At 39.9% G+C, this 18,684-nt stretch overlaps 1 protein-coding gene across 7 annotated transcripts in view; it reads right to left on the bottom strand.

Moving 5' to 3' along the window:
- The window catches only part of ARHGEF28 (Rho guanine nucleotide exchange factor 28), a 309,493-nt gene that overhangs the window by 75,384 nt on the left and 215,425 nt on the right, over positions 1-18,684 (bottom strand). For all 7 annotated transcript variants that reach the window (XM_079917337.1, XM_079917335.1, XM_079917334.1 and 4 more), the window contains 8 exons: positions 18,235-18,358; positions 17,765-17,897; positions 9,960-10,015; positions 8,751-8,799; positions 6,680-6,824; positions 6,476-6,603; positions 5,122-5,262; positions 1,930-2,177 (listed from right to left, as the gene is read on the bottom strand). In XM_079917337.1, the coding sequence (XP_079773463.1) occupies positions 1,930-2,177; positions 5,122-5,262; positions 6,476-6,603; positions 6,680-6,824; positions 8,751-8,799; positions 9,960-10,015; positions 17,765-17,897; positions 18,235-18,358 (1,024 nt within the window). The remainder of the gene's footprint in view (positions 1-1,929; positions 2,178-5,121; positions 5,263-6,475; positions 6,604-6,679; positions 6,825-8,750; positions 8,800-9,959; positions 10,016-17,764; positions 17,898-18,234; positions 18,359-18,684) is intronic.

Raw genomic sequence — 18,684 nt, 5'->3', positions numbered from 1 at the left:
TATATTCTTCAGGAGATAACTTTATTTACATAGTATTGGAAGGAAGCCCTTTCCATACCCACTAAGCATGTCCACGAACAGGAACACAAAAGCAGACTTAATCCTTCTCTCTGAACACCGAAGATTTTCCTTTTCATCCAAAAGACCACCAGGCTCACCCTGTGTAATAGCCAATTTCCCAAAACTTGTCCTCCAATTCCATAAAATTAAATAAAAAATATATCTGGTAAAGATGTGAAATTTTTGTTAACTAAGAAAGTGACACAAGAACGAAAAAATGTTTTCAATGATTAGAATTAAAAGTCATGATTGTTTGTATCAAGGAAAGAGAGATGATGCAAATACTTTCAAATGATAAAATAATCTCGCACTTCATTTTTGAATGCACTCACTCAGATTCAAGTTCACCAAGACACAATCAGACATTTTTATTCAAACTGTCTTCCCAAGTACTTTACGGTCTCTTAACCTGGCACGGTGTATGTTTCAGGTGAATTATGAAGATGGAACAGGTCTAGGACTTTAAAGATAATATGCAAAGCAGATAGTGCTTTGATTAGAAACTTATTACTAGTGTGGATTTTTACATTGTTAGACATGAGGAAGAAGATTTTGGGCAACTGTCAGGATTCTTTTTGTGTATTAAAAATATTCGTATTTAAGCATATTTAAATGTTTAACCTATAGACCAACAGCTAAACTCAACCGGTGTGTGTGACAGGGTGAAACTGATACAAAATTAATATTTTGGAGGGGACATTTTGGCATCTACTTAGAGAACACCAAACTAAAGTAATTAGCGATAGATCTCCATGCCTTTCCTCAAATGCTGTAAGTGACTGCAAAACATAGCATTGGAGTGAATTCCTGGTGTGTTTTTCCCAAGTGACCCCTTCATTCAATAAATACTTATAGTACCAAGCACTGTTCTAGGTGTTGAAATACAGTGGTAACCAAAGAGACGAGACTCCCTGCCTCACTGGGACTTACAGACTAGTGATGTTAGAAAGCCTTCCCAGAATGTCACTGTGGATATCACAAAGATATATTCTTAACTCAGATCCCAGCTATGCCACTTATGAGATGTGTGACCTTGAGAAAGTCATTACTTCTCCATGCCTCAGTTTTAGGGAAAATAAATATTTGCCTCACTGTGTTGTGATGGTTAAGTGAGGTAATATAATGGAAGTACCTTGAAAGTCCCTGCCATGTTAAGGCTGCTGGATACATGTTATTTAACTTCTGTATTAGCATGTTTTAAATGCAGAGCCTCTTTCAGAGAGATCGGGGACCAATACAAATTGTCAAAAGTAAGGTGTTTTTTCTTTTTAACTAGGAGAGTGGCACAGCCCATTCTCACTGATGCTTCAAACATCCCAAGCACCTAAAAAGTGCCTCCTTTGAGTGAGATTTGCTTGTCTTATCCCCCAGGCATGAACGCCAGGGCTTTCATGATAATAGATCTGCCTCACTCTTCCTAAAATTAGCAGCACTTATCTTGGAGATATATCACGGGCCACTCAAGAAGGCATGTTACTAGAGAGCCCATCACATCAAGAAGTCTAAGTAGGGAATTCCTTGGTGGTCCAGTGATTAGGACTCCACGCTTTCACTGCCGAGGGCAAGGGTTCAATCCCTGCTTGGGGAACTAAGATCCTGCAAGCCGCACAGCGCGGCAAAAAAAAAAAAAAAAAAAAGTCTAAGTAAATTTTCTCCAGCCAAGTCCTGTGACACACAGAAGAGTCACTGGCTATTAAAAGCTCTCAGACATCGGTCATACACACCAACATCAAATAAAAGACAACCAGCTAAACCGAACTGTCAATAATCATAATGAAATCAATTCCAGTTCTCTGCAGGCTTTGAATACTCTAGACAGTTTGCATACCTTTAGGCTTTGAGGTTTTAAGAATTTTAAACCTTTCTCACCTGTTGTACTAGAATATCTCCGATTCGGTTGATGACGAAATTCCTGTCGTTGCCAATACAGGATTCTTGCCTTCGCTCCTTCATACTATAGAAGAAATGCCTGTGGATTTCAAGTAACTCATCTAAACAGGGGAAGATTTTATCCACAGTGCTGTGGTCAAGCTGCAGCTCCTCCTTCATCCCTTTCCTGAAGATCTCGGACATGATGAACAGGGTCTGGATGTGATGCATTTCTGTCTGCATTAGCTCTGAAACAGGTGAGCAGAAACAAGCTTTAAAAAAACAAGTGTCCTCTGATGTTAACTAGACTTACTGTGGTGATCATTTTGCAATATAGACAATTATCATTAAGTTGTACACCTGAAACTAATATAATGTAAGTCAATTATACCTCAATTTTTTAAAAAGTATCCCTATTGACCTAAATTAGTAGCTAAACACTGTATGTTACACAAATAAAAAAAAAAGAGGGAATGTTTAGGAATAATAATATTCTTCTACTGTTGAAGTCAGCATTAATTAACCATTTAATGTAAGCTCAAAATATTAAACTATTCACTTTTTTCCAGACATTATATGAGGATACGTATAAGTCAAGTCCAAGATGTAAGAATCCAATGTATCAAACTTTCATAATATAACCAGCTAACATCTTCAGGTATCTTCAGTTGGGCACCAGGTTTTATTTTCCCCTGAATGCTCTATAAAATGTAACTTAGTTTACCTCTTTTCTTTCTTTTTCCTTCTTTCATTTTTTTTGTGTGTGTGTGTTTTGTATTGAGTAGGAGCACAATTAATTTGGTGAATTATGTTGAATTAAATATAATAAAGTTCCTCAATGTATACAATAGTAGGTCCTTTCTATTATTGGATCTGCCTCTGAAATTCCATTTTCCCCAGGAGAAAACAATGTGTCATGATGAAGGGACATCATCAAGAAAGTGAAAAGACAACCCATACAATGGGAGAAAATATTTGCAAATCATGTATTTGATAAGGGACTTGAGTCCAGAATATATAAAGAACTCTTATGACTCAACAACAACAACAAAAACCCACTTCAAAATAGGCCAAAGATTTGAAGAGATGTTTCTCTAAAGAGATATACCAATAGCCAATGTGCACATGAAAAGATGCACAACATCATTAGCCATCAGGGAAATACAAACCCAAACCACAATGAGACACCACTTTACACACACTACAATAATTGTAAGTTAAAGGATGAACAATAAAGAAGCCTTGGTAAGATGTGGAGAAATTGAAACCCTCATACATTGCTGGTGTGAATGTAAAATGGTACAGCTGCTTTGGAAAACAGGCAGTTCTTCAAAAGGTTAAACATAAAGTATGATGTGACCCCCAAAGTGGGAACAACCCCAAATGACCATCAAGTCATGATTAGATGAACAAAGTGTGGTGTATCTATACAATGAAATATTACTCAGCCACAAAAAGGAATAGAGTGCTGACTTCTATTACAGCATGGATGAACCTTGAAAACAATATGTTAAGTGAAAGAAGCCAGGCCCAAAACACTAAATATTGTAATGTTCATAGGGCCATATTCACAGGGACAGGAAGTAGATTAGTGGTTGCCAGGTACTGGTGGGAGGGGACAAAGGGGAGTGACTGCTAATGAGCACAGGGTTTCTTTCTGGAGTGATGAAAATGCTCTGGAATTAAACAGTGGTTGATGGTTGCACAACTTTATAAATATACTAAAACTTTACAAATACACTACAATATAGATTATGCATTGTAAGGGGTGAATTTTATATCTCAATGTTTTGTGACTATATCTCAATTTTAAAAATGCATCATGAGAGAAAACAATAATTCACAATTTGTAGGAGCATCAGAAGTACAAGTTCTAGATTAATATTTCCAAACTCATGTACATGTTTTGAAAAAGAACACAAAACATCAGCCATGGAGGGTAAAGAAATCTACACGTAGCTTTGTTTATTATTTTATCATAAACAAAACTCTAACTGGGAACTGACTAACTTTAAATTATTATTGTTAATTATTGTATCCTACCATATTTTTAACACCTACTCCATACTAAGCATCTACCATATCCGTTAATCCATTTAACTATTATGACCCCCAAAATGTGAATGATTTTCCTTATCTTTAAAAGAGAGACGTGAAGAAGAAAGGTGAAAGATTTTCCCTAGAACACAAGACTTTCTGACCCTGAGGCCATGCTGTGAACTACACGACATGATAATTCATCCCACATGGGTGAGATTATTTTTAATAATATATGAAATCAAGAAATAAATGAAGAAAAATTACAGTATAATATAAATTAAGTGAGACATACTAAAGGGGACAGCATCACTCTTTCCAAGGTAGCTCCCACCTGCACAGCCCTAGATGTCAGCACACCACACATCGGCTCCTCTGATCTACATAACCACCACTTCACACAGGAGAAAAGCGGCCGTCGTCGCCACCGGCCTTTGCGGCCCATGCTTTGCACACACAGGATTAGCAAAAACTAAGAGTTAATCTCCTATTTAAAGTAAGGTATCTTCTTGGAACCACTTTTTAGCATCTACTTCATACTTGAAAATTTTTTAAAGTTCTTTTTTTCCTAACTAGTCTATAATCTAACCTCCCTTAATTCAGACGGCCTTCACCCCAAATAGCATGAAATCGTAAAGCCTCCCCACAGTTGAACTCCATACTCAGGACTGAGGCACACAATCACACACGGCCCTAAGCCAGGTGCCGCCAGTCCCTCTGCATATGTGAGTCGCAGTCTCTGTGGCTGTGTGCAGGCAAACTACAGGGCCCTGCATGCAGCAGCCCTGACTGCCCTACCTTAAAATATGTGAACAGTCACTGTGATTCGTACAACAGGAGAGGTGAAAGAGTAGAGACCATGCCTAGGTAAACTTGAAAAGGGTAGAAGACATAAAATGTGCTTATACCAGGTACAGACAATGCCTCATTTAAGCCTCACAACATTTTAATCCAGAGTATCATTATCCCCATTTTACAAAAGGAAAAACTGAGGTCCATGTGAGTTAAATATTTTATCTGAGACCAAGTAACTAGGAAATGGTAGAACCGGGATTTGAACCTCGCCTTGAATCCAGGTATGTCTGGTTTCAAATGCCATGCACTTTCCTCTGCACCACACTGCTGGAGCCCAGAGAGAATGTTTGAAATGCTTACCAAAAATGACATCCTGTCTTTTGATGACATCCTTCTCCTGCCTACTACAAAATGAGGGGTCCACCACCAGACTCCAAGATTCTGCTTCAAACCCCTGGGCATCACTGCTGAGGTCACTCCACAGAGACGAATCCACGACATCTAATGTGCGTTGAAGAAAGAAAAGAAAAGCCAGACGTGGGTGAACACACGTAACACAAACAGACCTTCACAGGTGCCCATGTTTATGGATTCATCACCCTAAAGAAACCTGCTATGAACATAGAAATACTGTGATATGCAATTGAAACATCTGAAACCAAACAAGCGAAATGGTTCAAATCAAGATCGCCCTCATGAAAGCAAAGCAGAATCAGGTATTAAAATAGTGATTGTGTATATGCCAAAAATATATATATATACTGAAGATTCTTTTGTTTGTTTTCCTTTTGACTTGTTCTATTTTAGTTTTATTTTTGGTAACCTGCAGAGTCCACGATGTGCATACAGAATCTTAAACCCACTGATTTCTTTTGCCCTGGGTTGCTTTGTGCTGTTTACCCAAAACTGAATCTTGTACTTGTCCACTTTATTTGCTCTTTACTTGGCTTGCTGTCCTTAATATAAACATGAAGCAGGGTATAAGGCCTCCAGTCACATGTGAGTACAGATTTTTCTGATAGAATTTGACAACACACATATACCCCTTTCAGGAAAACTAAATTATTTGTCCAAATGGCACTCCTTAGAGATATTCTAGCTCAGAGGAGTCAAGATGTGATGACAATGGATTTAAAATAAGCAGATTCCTGGGGAAGAGTCCACCCCCTTCTCTCAACACTACTCTCCCTTCATTTGGTTTTCCTTTGCCTATTAGTAACGCTAGGATACAACAAGCAATTCCCCAGATTGTCCTTTCCAAAAACATGTTTTTTAAAAATGCTTTCATTCCCCTAGAAGTAGGAGGCAACATATGGGGATAAATATCTCAGCGATCCAGGCAAGTCCAGTCTTAAGTAACTGAAATATGTATTTTTAATGTATGATCCTATACCAATTCATCAATAGCTGTAAAACATTTTTAAAGAAGAACAAGCACATATTTCTTTCTCTTCATGACGTTTATGACATCTTCTTTGGGGAATATGTCCCTTTAAAAAGATGCATCATGTTTCCTTGGTCACTATCTGGGAGTCTCCTCTGTGGCTCAATTTGCATTCTTTTTAATCAGAAGAACCTGTAGCTAAGTGACACCATGAAACAGAATTCTTCTAAAAATAAAAGAAAACGTTTCCATCTTACATCCTTCAGAAAACATTCCTTTCGGCAAATGCTCACAGAAACCCAAGTAAATGCAAAGGCGTCTTCTCCTCACCTTCCATTAAGAAGGAGTCCGTGGAGGGAGGTGAGCCCATGGGCTGGAACAGCTCATCAGACTGAGACCTGCTTTTCCAGGTGCTCCCGTCACTTTCGGACTCCAAGGATGCCCCTGACCTCCTGAAGCTGGAAGGACAGGGAGAAAAGTCAGCCCCAGCAGCAGCTCTGAGACGTCAAGGTGTAAGACCAAACTGAGCCTTACCTTTCCAAGGTGATGCCTGGAACGCTTCTGGACAATGGATGGACTTGCCCTGCTGCTTCCTTCCTCCCCGTCGGCAACCCAACAGGCATGGAGGAGGAAGGGTGCAAGGAGAGCCCAGGCGGTGGGACGTCTCTAAATGAAGAATCTGGAAATCAGAATGGATGCTTCATGAGGTTTCCATAGCGGGCAGTAATCCCAACGAGTAAAGATGGTCTCTTAAAAGCCAGAAAGCTGAACACTCCAATGACCACTTCTAATGTGTCACAAGCCCAGACTTGAAACTAGTCTCCCTGCCACATCCCAACACCTGCTTCAAATGTCCCTTCCAGTTCACACCCTCCTGGTACCCAGGCTGCAGGCCTGCTTCAGCATATCCACTTGGAGACTGTGGGTGGCTGGAATTACACAAACAGACAAGAAAATGGAATGGGGAAACACTGGGACTGCTTGCCCATAAACCACTGCGTGTTCTCCCTAGAACCGGCTATAATTAGATACAAGGTGTTATTAGCACTATTACTAGAACGTACACTGTGTGTATAAACAAGCACACACACACACACACAGAGCATGTAAACAGATTGGAACAATGCTGGGGCGTCTGTTCTTAATGGTATAAGAATGTCAGGCAGATGAAACCTTCAAGCCAAGCTGGGCTGTTCTCTCTCACATGTGGAAAATGAAATGATGCCTCAGTACCTTTCTGGTCAGTTTGAAATGTTATGGGCATCCATGCATTTACATTTGATGTGTATTAAAAACTGACTCCCTGAAAATATTTCAATCCTATGATATTATGTGCTTGGCACACACCTTTCTTAAGTAAAGGGGAAAAATACTTATATGGGACCCTAAGATATTACAAAGGATTCTACACATGCATGATTTAATGTTATTCCTAAGTTAAGAGGAGGAACAGATGGTATTCTATCAATTCTAAGATGCTTTTAAATTATTTTCATGCTTAACCTTATGAAATTGAGAAGTACGTTCCAACTGAGGTCAAAAGGACTTCGGTGAAGAAGCAGGGGAGTAAACAATGTCACACTTGTTACTGCCTGCACTAGTTTACCCTTGTGTAACATCACACACAGTCACACGTCAACATTAATTTGCATATTTCATTGACCCCCCGATTCAAGTGGCTTTTAAAACACTGGTCACACTATGGCAGCATTGAAGTGAAAAGTGACCACAAACTTAAAATGCCTGCCACAAGGCAAGCTATGTGATATTTGAGGCAAAAGAAATTGCAAAATTGCTCACATCAGATCAAAGGATTTTCACTCAGTGGTGTGACTGATCCTCCCGAGCAATGTAAAGACTGTCATGGACTGCCAATTATCTAAGAGAAATTGTTTACATTTCAACAATGTATTAATTCAAGAAAAAGAGAACCACGGAGTTTAAGCATATGCAAACAAAACTCAGGTATGCCCTGAAATTTCAACTGCCATCCTAATGCAGCTGATGAGATCACAGCCTCAGGCAAGGCTACTAAAAAGTATCAGGTTGCTCTGATAAGGAGCCACAGAGACTGATAAGAATCTATAGATTCTCAACTTGAAGTCTTTTTCCTAACTTTGTGATTCTTAAGAAGCATATGGTATGTATTGGTCAAGATAAATATGTGCCACTGCTAGGAAAACATAAAATTATGTACATTTAATGTAGTGTTTCTCTTTTCCCCCAAGAGGCTGTTATCAATAGCGCAGTGCGTATTACACTAGTTCGCATCTTAAAATTGAGGCAACATCATAATACCTCCTCCATTCAGCCTTCCCTAATATAAAGATCATACAGTACATGTAGTGCAAAGGCTAGTAGTCTGCCAGAGTTTATGACATTCTTGACTTCTTTGTATAACTAAAAATTATGCCAATTACACCCAGCATATGCTATGAAAGAAGCAATAATTGGGCAAATGAGAGAACAAAAGGGTATTTTTGTTTGGGGTATTTTGTTTGGGGTATTTTGTTTGGGGTATTTTTGTTCGGGGTATTTTACATTGGAAAAAATGTGTGTATGTATGAAACTGAAAAAAGTTCGTGCCGTTTTCCACATCACTTACTTCCAAGGATGGTCTGCGGTTTGTTCTTATTATATTTCACTTGGAATTTCTGTAAAGAACATTAGAAACGCAAAAAGTAAGATCAAAGCACCACTGGACTACAAGAATGTCCACAGTTACACAGAACAGGCTTCTCATCTATACCATTTTCTTTGTTATTTTATTTCAAACAGAGGAATTCAAAGCAAAAGACATAAAACACAACAAAGAGAAAAATGTGATGACAATGAGATGAGCAAGTTATAAGGAAGATGTGCCTCACGAGCACGTCTCAGCAAGATCCCAGCTTTGGTAAAAGCCCGATGGAACCGAAAATCTCCAGTTCCTGTGTGCAAACCCAGGCTCAAAAAGGAGTTCTTATCAGCGCTGCCTTTCTCCTACTTGTTCTTTCTGTTCCTGGCTATTCCTCCCGCCTACAGGACACATTGACCTTGAGCACTGAAATGTCATCCTCAACTCTGTGACCTGACACAATGTGTGTTTCAAGTAACACAGAGTTGGGGACTCCATGCTTCCCTCTGAAGGATCATCACACTCACTCATGTGCGTTTCTGGCATGCCTTTAGAGTGGGAGACAAAGGAACGCAATGATAAATACCTCCATCCACTCAAGCCCACCCCCAAACACAGAGAACATTCCTCTAGTCCAGGGGGCCTTACACTGTGGTCCCAGGATCAGCAGCGTCACCTGGGAACATGTTTGAAATGCAAATTCTCAGAATCCACCCAGACCTACTGGATCAGGAATTCTGGGAGCGGGGCCCAGATATCCGTGTTTTAACAGGCCCTCCAGGTGAATCTGATGTGTGCTGATGTTTGAGAATTACCGCTCTAGACTCCATTTACATATGCTCAGGGTTTGCACTGGTAAACCAAGCAGGTCCTGACAGAAAGCCTAACCCACCCACATCATGGAGCGCAAATGGAGCGTTCCCTCTACTTCTACAAGCGCATAGCTAACTGAATAGGTATACACTTTGAGCATGTGTTATTTTATCACCACAACGACCACTTTAAAAATAAATCTAGACAGTAATAACTAGTAAATCTAAAAACCTAAACAGATAACATGAAGTTATCACTTTAAAACGACCACTTTAAAAATAAATCTAGACAGTAATAACTAGTAAATCTAAAAACCTAAACAGATAACATGAAGCAACAAGCTGCACACAAGCATGTGACATTCACACACGACTGAGAGATTACCTTGGTACACGGAGAGGCGGCATCTTTACAGCCCTTATGTACATTTGCATTACAGTCTGGAACAAAAGGAAAAGAGAGAAAAGTGTCCATTTTATTTAAGTTAATCTGCAGAGTGAAATGCATACGACTACATCATGCTTTTAAGGGTCATTATAAAAATAACACATAAACATTAAAAATATTTAGAAAACTTAAAAAGGAAAGAAAAAATATTTAAATCACATGTAGCCCCACCACCGGAGCAGAACATCTAGTAACGCTTTTTGCATTAAATTCTATTTTGCCTGCCTGATAATAACATGGCTACATCTGCTTTCTTTCCCTTAGTTTGTCGAAATACAAGTGTATCCTTATCCTTTTGCATTCCTCTACTTTAGATCTTTCTGAAAATTAAACCTTTAGATATTTCTTGTCAGCAATATAATGCTGTATTTTCTATAATCTATTCTGACAATCTGGTTTTTGGCCGAGTGGCTTGTGGGATCTTAGTTGCCTGACCAGGGATCGAACCCGGTCCCTGCAGTGAGAGCACGGAGTCCTAACCACTGGACCGCCAGGGAGTTCCCTCTTTGTCCTTTTAAAATTAATATTTTTAGTAATTTGTATTTTATATACCCTTTTACAATTTATATGGTAATCAGCGCTCTCTTTGGATTATTTTGTCCATTTACTTTGTGCTTTATATTGCTTTCTTTTCTATTTTTATTCCTCTCTGGCTTTTTTTGGATCAATTAAATATTTTTTCTAATTACTTTCTTAATTTTTACAAGTATGGGACATATTTTTAGCTTAATAATTTTTACCCTAGATATTTTGACATTCATATTTAACTCAGTAAAATCTGAAATGAATAGCTTTACGGTCCTTCAAACCACACAAGGATATTTGAATATATGAACCTCACTTCCTCTCCCTCTTAGGTGTTCATCTTGCTGGTTTAAGCCCAGCGGACAGTATTATTGTTTTACGCTGTCAATGTTCTTCATTCTTTCTTGCATCTCCCATCATTTTTCTGGATTGCTTTTAGTACATTCTTTAGAATTTCCTGAAGTTCTGTTGGGGGCACACCCTCTGTAGCCCTTCCTCGGTGTCCTTGGGGGCCTGGTTCTAGGAGCCCCTGGGGATGCTCAAGTCCCTTATATAAAATGGTGCAGTACAATGAATACAGTCGACTCCCGTATGGACAGACTTAACTGCCGGTCGCACTGTTAATATCTTAGATTCCTTCTGCACAGGGTCTTATCGATTATGAAACCTGAAATCATGCATGACATACACTTCTGTGTCTGCCTGAGAATTCATGTACTACTATATGCCCTGTATTAGTAAGGGACTTCTGACATATGGCAACTGCCTGCTCGCACCCCAGGGAAAACGCCTATGAAGACGGAAAGAAAGAAAATGCACAACAATGCTAGAGAAAATGTACTGCCAGGCTCCGAGAGAATTCCTACTAACTAGAGGAAACCAAATTAAAAGAGAAAAGTTAGCAGCTTGCCTACGTTTTACTTCACGAAACAACGTGGCCGCATCTCACTGAAAGAAGTAAGGGAACACTTTGCCTGCCCCCTCGTGTCCGCAGGCTCAGAGAGCTCCCTGCACGGGGACTACTTCCTGCCAGGCTGCTGTCTTCTTGCCCCCTCTGCCCTCCCACCTTCACATCACCTACCACCACAGCCTCATCCTGCCCACCCCACCCCGAGACGCTGAGTGCACATGGAGGAGCTAGAGGCTTATCAGAAACTTCAGGAGAAAAATCCTTCCACAAGGGTAGCAGGGCTCACTGAGGCCCGTCAAACAGTGACTGCAGCCCCTTGAGAATGGAGCAAGATGCTGAGCCCACAACCTTCCTCCCGCTGTAGGCCTTCGGCGGCACCCAGCCAACACCTCAATGGCCAGTGAGCAGAAGACAGGCTGGTCCACGTACTGGTCCTGCAGGCAAACATCAAAATGGCATGGCTCTCTCCTCACCCCAGAACAAGAGAATGAAAGGATAAGGAAAAAAGTAGAAGCTAGGAGGTACCACAGAACAAAGTTATACTGAAAACTCACAGGAAGAGGGAGCCACTGAATATTATGAAATCCAGAAATGGAGAAGAAAAATTTGGATATTTGAAATGTGTCCTCCCTAAGAGACACAAAACAGACATAAAATAGGACCAAAAGGCCGTGAAGGGAGTGTAGGATGTGACCATAGGCCAACAGGATGACAGGGAAACGGAGCTTTGTGAGACGACAAAGTACTACAAGGAAGAAAGAAGAGCAAGAGAGCGGAATTTAAACCAAATTGAGAAGATTCGATGTGACAAAGTATCAAAGCAGTGCTATGAAATTAAACTTGAAAGAGTCCCTCCAGAATGTGCAGAAAAAGAAGTGTATAATTATCAAACAAGATGTCATACAAATATGACAGATAACAGATCACACTTCTCTAAGGAAGAAATCAGAAAAATGAGGTCAGAAGTAACAACTGACAGCCGCAACTGACAAAAACTTTTAGAAAGCTTAAGAAGAACCAAAAAAGGCAAATCAAAAGGTCTTACTGTTTTCTAGGAAAAAAATCATTAAATTATACCTATTCTATAGACACAGTCTGACAATATCCCTACGATCAAAAAATTAAAAGTCCTCAAGCATCTAGGCAGAAAAAGCAGGTTACCAGCAAGGGAATGAGGACAGACCGGCCCCAGAACTTTCTACTGTACTATAATATTAAATGCCCAGATATAAGGGACCACTGTTGGCAGAGTCTTGAGGGAAAAAGGTTTGACTGAAGAATTTACTTAGCCAGATAAAATTGGTTTTATTGTGTGAAAGAAGCGAAGATATACCCTTAGATACACAAGATTTCAGAAAACAGATTACTCCAATAACCTTCTTGGAAAAAAAATTACCTGAAATCCTATTGCCTATTAAAAGCAGAATCAAAATTAAGAGTTCAGAATGGGTCAGCTTTATTGAAGGGAAAAAAAAAAAGAGCAAAAGTGAGCACTGAAGCCAAAGAATCACATCTAAGAAATTACTGTTAAGTAGAGACACAGAACTGAATACAAATATCAAATTATTGTTGAAATAGAAAATTATTCCTGAAAGATTAAACACACATTATAAAAGTAATAATAATGAATTCAGCATACTCACAGAGGCTAGGGGGAAAAAAGGGTAACTATAAGGGAAATAAGAGTATTCCATTATAAGCCTCACACAGCCTTAAAGTTATCATTAGTTAAGTTTTAAAAGAGCATATCTTGCCCAATCCCTGAAGAAGATAAAAGACAACAACACATGGTCTAAATAGCTGAATCAAGGAAAACAGCAAAGAACTATAAAAGATAGTTGACAGCTGTAAAATTAAATGTAAATAAGGAAAAAACCCTTATAAAACAAGGTCTCTCAGTTACATTACAGATTACCTATAGCTAGATGAAAGACACACACCTAAATTAAAAACACAGAAATAGGTAAGAGAAATACAAACAAAAGGAAAGCAAGAAGAATATTAATTTTAAACAAAGTAAAATTCTTATAAACGGCATTTAACCGCATTAGGGTAGTTTTAAGTTTATGAAAGTTAAATATGCAGTGAAGTTGTGATTAAACTTCTGTGCATCAAATAATGTAACATCAAAATATAGGTAGTGAAATCTATTTATAAACAAGGAGAATTTTATAGAAATACAATATTTGTGGAAAACTAGCAACTCAGGCTTTAATAAAGAAGAATACAGACACCAAGATTTTGCATATTTATATTATTTGTTTTATATCATATTGTATTTTTAAGATTAGAAATATTAATATTCACAATTTAAAAATACACCACGAAGTAGGATTATTTACCAATAACGGCAGTCGAACGTTGTATTCTCCTACCCAATGTAAAAAACTTAATAACCAAAGTTTAAATGCCCAATACTCCCCTCCCCCCAAAACTGTAAATCTTAAAACTTCTTAAAGACTATGGTTAAAGAGGAAATTAAACATATACTCAAACTGATTCTAGAATTTAATCTAAGGCAATGATCAAAGATGTGGGCAGTGATATGTGGAAAAGAATGCTCCTTGCAACATTATTTACGTTGTGAAAAAATTGGAAAAAACTTAAATGCACACCAAGTAAGGAACAATTAAGCACATTTGATATCATCAAATGAGACATTAGCATACAAAGCTGACTTTTTTAGTGATTAGGAGGGATTCCATAAAAATATGAATAGCAATTTTCTCTAGGCGGTAAAAGTCTGAATAATTTTGTTTCTCCTTAAACCTTGTATCTTCTATGAATTCCGCTGCCTTTTTAAAAAAAATTAATGACCATTTTAAAAGCTAAATATAATCTATGTACTTTCAGCAATTTCCATCTTCCACTAAAACTTTCATGACCATCCACTTGACCAACTCAGTATGAACCAACACATTCTGCACTGCAAGAATTTGCCTTTCAGCGATCCCTAAGCTTTCAGTAATCATTAACCACGTATGAGTGTCTAAGGGCCCAGCTTTGCGATAGCTGCTGTAGGGGATACAAAAGAACCATTATGTGACTATAGACCTCCAAGAACATAAAGTCTACGCTAGTAGTTAAAATCAGAAGAGGCTGTACATGCCCCAGTATTAAAATGGATAGGATAAATAGATCGTAAGTGTGATGTGCAGGAACTCAGGCCACAGTGGTCAAGGAAGACCTCCCAAGAAGAGGCAAGAAATCTGGATGAAGTAGAGGAGCAGGGAAAACTGAGAGATAGGAGATTATCGTAAGTGAAGGAACAGAGGCAGGAAAACATACACAGTGGGAGAAAAGACAACAGGCCTGGCAAGGCCTCTGGTTGTAAACCAAGGCTGAACAGGGAAGTAACCGTAGGACTAGCCGGCAGGATGCAGGTAGAACCGAATGCACATCTGAAAAGCCTGGGCTTAGTCCAGTAAACAAAAAAGAGAGACGTCCTCAAGCATATGTGTGCGGATGGAAGCAGTGCTTCATTAAGATTAAGGTGGTGAAAGTATCCAGAATGAATTGTAAGTGAAAATACCTAGAGAGGGGGGAAACTAGAGGAGTTTGCTGTCTGCGGTCCAGAGGTGGTGATGAGAAGCCACCAGAGCAGGAACAGTGAGAAGAAATGAAAAAGGGACCACGTGGACTGGGGTGCCAGGAGGAAGAGGAACTAAGAGTTAACATGCCTGACATTCGAGCTGGTACCATCAACACAGCAAGAACAGCCTTCTGCACGTGGACTGTAAGGTCGGTGTTAGACACGTTGGTCTGGGAGACAAGAAGATCTTTGGGTGATGATGCCCACAGACAGGGTGTGCCCGGGACAGTCTTGGTTTACACTGTAGCTCTGCCATAATGCTCAAATACAGCCACAAGTTACATGGGGGCTCAGCCTCTCTTGGCAACCAGAAATATGGAATTAGAAAGGGAGCGATAAAGACGCGAATCTGGGAAGAACAGGCTCAAGTACAGTATTTTAGAACAAAAGACTGGATGGCTATACTTAGAAACAATACCGAGAAAAGAACAGATGCCCAAGAACTGAGTTTGGAGGGTACTCAAAGTTAGGAGAAAGGAGACAATACAGGTGGTAAACAGAAGAGTAGTGTGCCATGGAAAAGAGGACATCTACCTACACAAAGGGACAATAAACATGGAAACAGGAGAGAGATCAGTGAGTCTGAGAACAGTAACGAGGAAAGATGCTAAGGTCAAGGGCAAGACATCTGTTAAGTAGTGGGAACAGAGGCCAAAATCAGATGGTTAAGGAAGAAGTGGCAGGAAGAGACGTCAGAGCAGTGAGCGGAGGTTGCCCAACTTGAGGAGTTTGTTTTAAAATGAGGGGAGAGAAAGGTCATGGATGTGGCTGGGGGGTACAGCTGAAGAGATCCAGCCCTATGAACAAGAAGAGAGCCACAACCGATGAAACATATGCCATCAAACCCATAAACTGACTGCTGACATGGGGGCAAGCCACTAACAACCCATGAACAGGGACTTCCCTGGTGGTCCAGTGGCTGGGACTCCACGCTCCCAGGGCAGGGGTCCCAGGTTCCATCCCTGGTCGGGGAGCTGGATCCCACAAGCCACAACTGAGAGTTCGCATGCCACAAGTGGAGATCTCACATGCCGCAACTAAAGACCCCACATTCCACAACTAAAAAGATCCCGCATGCCGCAACTAAAACATCCTGTGTGCCGCGGCTGAGACCCAGCACAGCCAAATAAATAAATAAAATGAATGTTTAAAAAAAAATCCACAAACAATACTTTTGGCAAACTTCTAAAAAATTAGCAAATTAAATCACAGCTGAACTGCTTGGTGCTATCTGTTTTTTAATTAGTAGACTTTAGTTTTTAGAGTAGTTTTATTATTATTATTATTTTGCTTGATGCTATCTCAGGTCACATAAAAGGAAGAAATCAAGTCTCCAAGGAAAGCAAGGTTCAAGCATGCAGTGAAATTGGCATCATTAAAGACAGTGTGAATGGATACATTTAAATTTTTAATTTAATCATTTCTAGGAATTTAATGAAGAACTTTACATATAACCTTCCTCTGCTCTTCACCTCCCTTTGTACTCCCATCCCACCCCCCAAATGTTCCCCTAATTCTGGCCACCAACAAACACCATGAAATGGATTTCACCTGCCTGGGCCTAAATTCTTTTGCACTGAAATATTCTTTCACTCCATACATATTTACTAAGCCCCTGCTATGCAAAAGCATTGTTCTAGGCACTGTGGATATAGCAGAGAACAAAATCAACAAAAATCCATCCCTCGTAGAGTTTATATTCTGGTGAAGGAGATAGATAATAAAATTGGCAAACAGAACAGAGAGTAAGTTAGATGATGTTGAATGCTATAGTGGGATAAAAAGGAGGAAAAGGGGGCAAATGAGCCAAGCAGAGGGTGGTCAAGAAAGGCCTGACTGGGGGGTGTTATCTGAAGCAGACCTGAAGGAGGTGAGGGGACAAACCACACAGCTAACTGAGGGGAGAGCACTGCAGGCAGAGCGAACCGCAGGAAAGGTCCCACGGCAGGAGCATGCCTGACGCCCGGAGTATTGGAAGAACAGCAAAGATGCCAGAGGGACTGAAGCAGAAGAGTGGGAGGAGTGGATGACAGGAGAGATCATGGGGGCCTTGCAGCCACTGTCAGGGCTCTGGCCATCCTCAGGATGACAGGAAGCCATCGGAGGATCTGGAACACAAGGACAAATGCCTTGACAAACTCGCTCGGACTGAGATTTTGAGAACTATGCTTTTTGCAGTAAAAGCACAAGGAGACCAGTTGCAAAGCTACTGAAATGATGGCTTTAGACCAGGGTGATAGCAGTGGCAGGGGTGAGAAGAGGCTGACTTCCACGTATATTTTGAAGATAGAGCCAAGAGGAATGCTGAAGAGTGCGGGACTGAGAGAAAGAGAGGTATATAGAAATACTCCAAGGTTTTTGGCACGAGCATTTGGCTGGAATGATGGAACTGCCATTAAACTGAGAGGGTCAGTTTGTAGGTGGGCACAGAAGGGGGAGAACGGAGCTCCATTTGAGATGCTATTCAGACATCCAAATGGAGACATCAGAAGGCAGTGAGGTGTAACAGTCTGGGTTCTAGGAGAGACTATCACCTGTGGACACAAAGTACTGACTCAACCATCCTGGGTCATTGCTTGCTGATGAAACCACACACAGACATGAAAACAAAAGTCTACATGAACACACTTAGCACTGGCAGTATTCTCAGGGAGCTTCCTGTTTGGGGAGGCAAAGCACACACGAAGACAGCACACATGGGGCCCGAGAACTTACTGGAACACTGGAACGACTCTTTCCCCAGGAGCGTTTTATCACAAACCAAACACTGTAGAGTCCCAGAAAATGTTCCAGGGACAAACTGATGTCGACTCAGTTTCTCTTTGTCTTTGGCATCCTTGCCTTTTGTCTTTAGATGTGGCAGCAGCAGCAAAGTGGGGAGAAAAGAGAAATGCTCAGAGCCAATCGACTTACAAAAGTCATACCAAGTCTCTACGTGTTCTCTCAGGACAGAAGGGCCACACACCAAGAAGTGGGATAATGCCAAAACGTAACAGCACCCAGGATGAAGTGGTCTCAGTATTTTCAATGACTTGGACAATACCCCATAAGGAATACAGAGGTTTTTAAATATGTGTGTACAAAACCTAAGGTAAATGATTTTAAAGGGAAAGTGGAAACTATACTAATTGCTCAGAAACTGAGCATCTACGCTTTATAGACGATAGGCATAAAACCTTAATTACCTTAGATTTATTCCGAGGGCTGGTCATCCTGTTCATGAGGAAGCTGAAAGTTCGGCTCACTTTGTACTTTTCAGACTCTGATTTGGCGGGTATGATGTATTTATCCCATTCTTCTTCCTGAATTCTACAAAAAAGAATCTGTTATCACAGCTTATAAAACTTACCAGAGGGAGCAAAAGAGAGCAGTCATACAGATGTGTGTGTATGTATGTGTGTGTATGTATACAAACACACAGATGTATTTTGTACATATTATTTTCATACATATATATTTTTCAGGCTTTAATGGTTATTCTAAAGATAAGGATAGAAACTATTAAAAATATATCTTATAGATGAACAGGTGGATAAGTGTATGATAAAGCAACTATCTCACAATGTTAACACTTACAGAATCTAAGTGGTGGAAATAGGTATTCTAATATATAATTCTTTCAGCTTTTCTGCATA

Source organism: Stenella coeruleoalba, assembly GCF_951394435.1.
Source record: "Stenella coeruleoalba genome assembly, chromosome: 3".
NCBI classification, from domain to species: domain Eukaryota; kingdom Metazoa; phylum Chordata; class Mammalia; order Artiodactyla; family Delphinidae; genus Stenella; species Stenella coeruleoalba.
The sequence above is the reverse complement of the archived record's forward strand: the minus strand, read 5'-3'. Positions and strand labels throughout refer to the sequence as shown.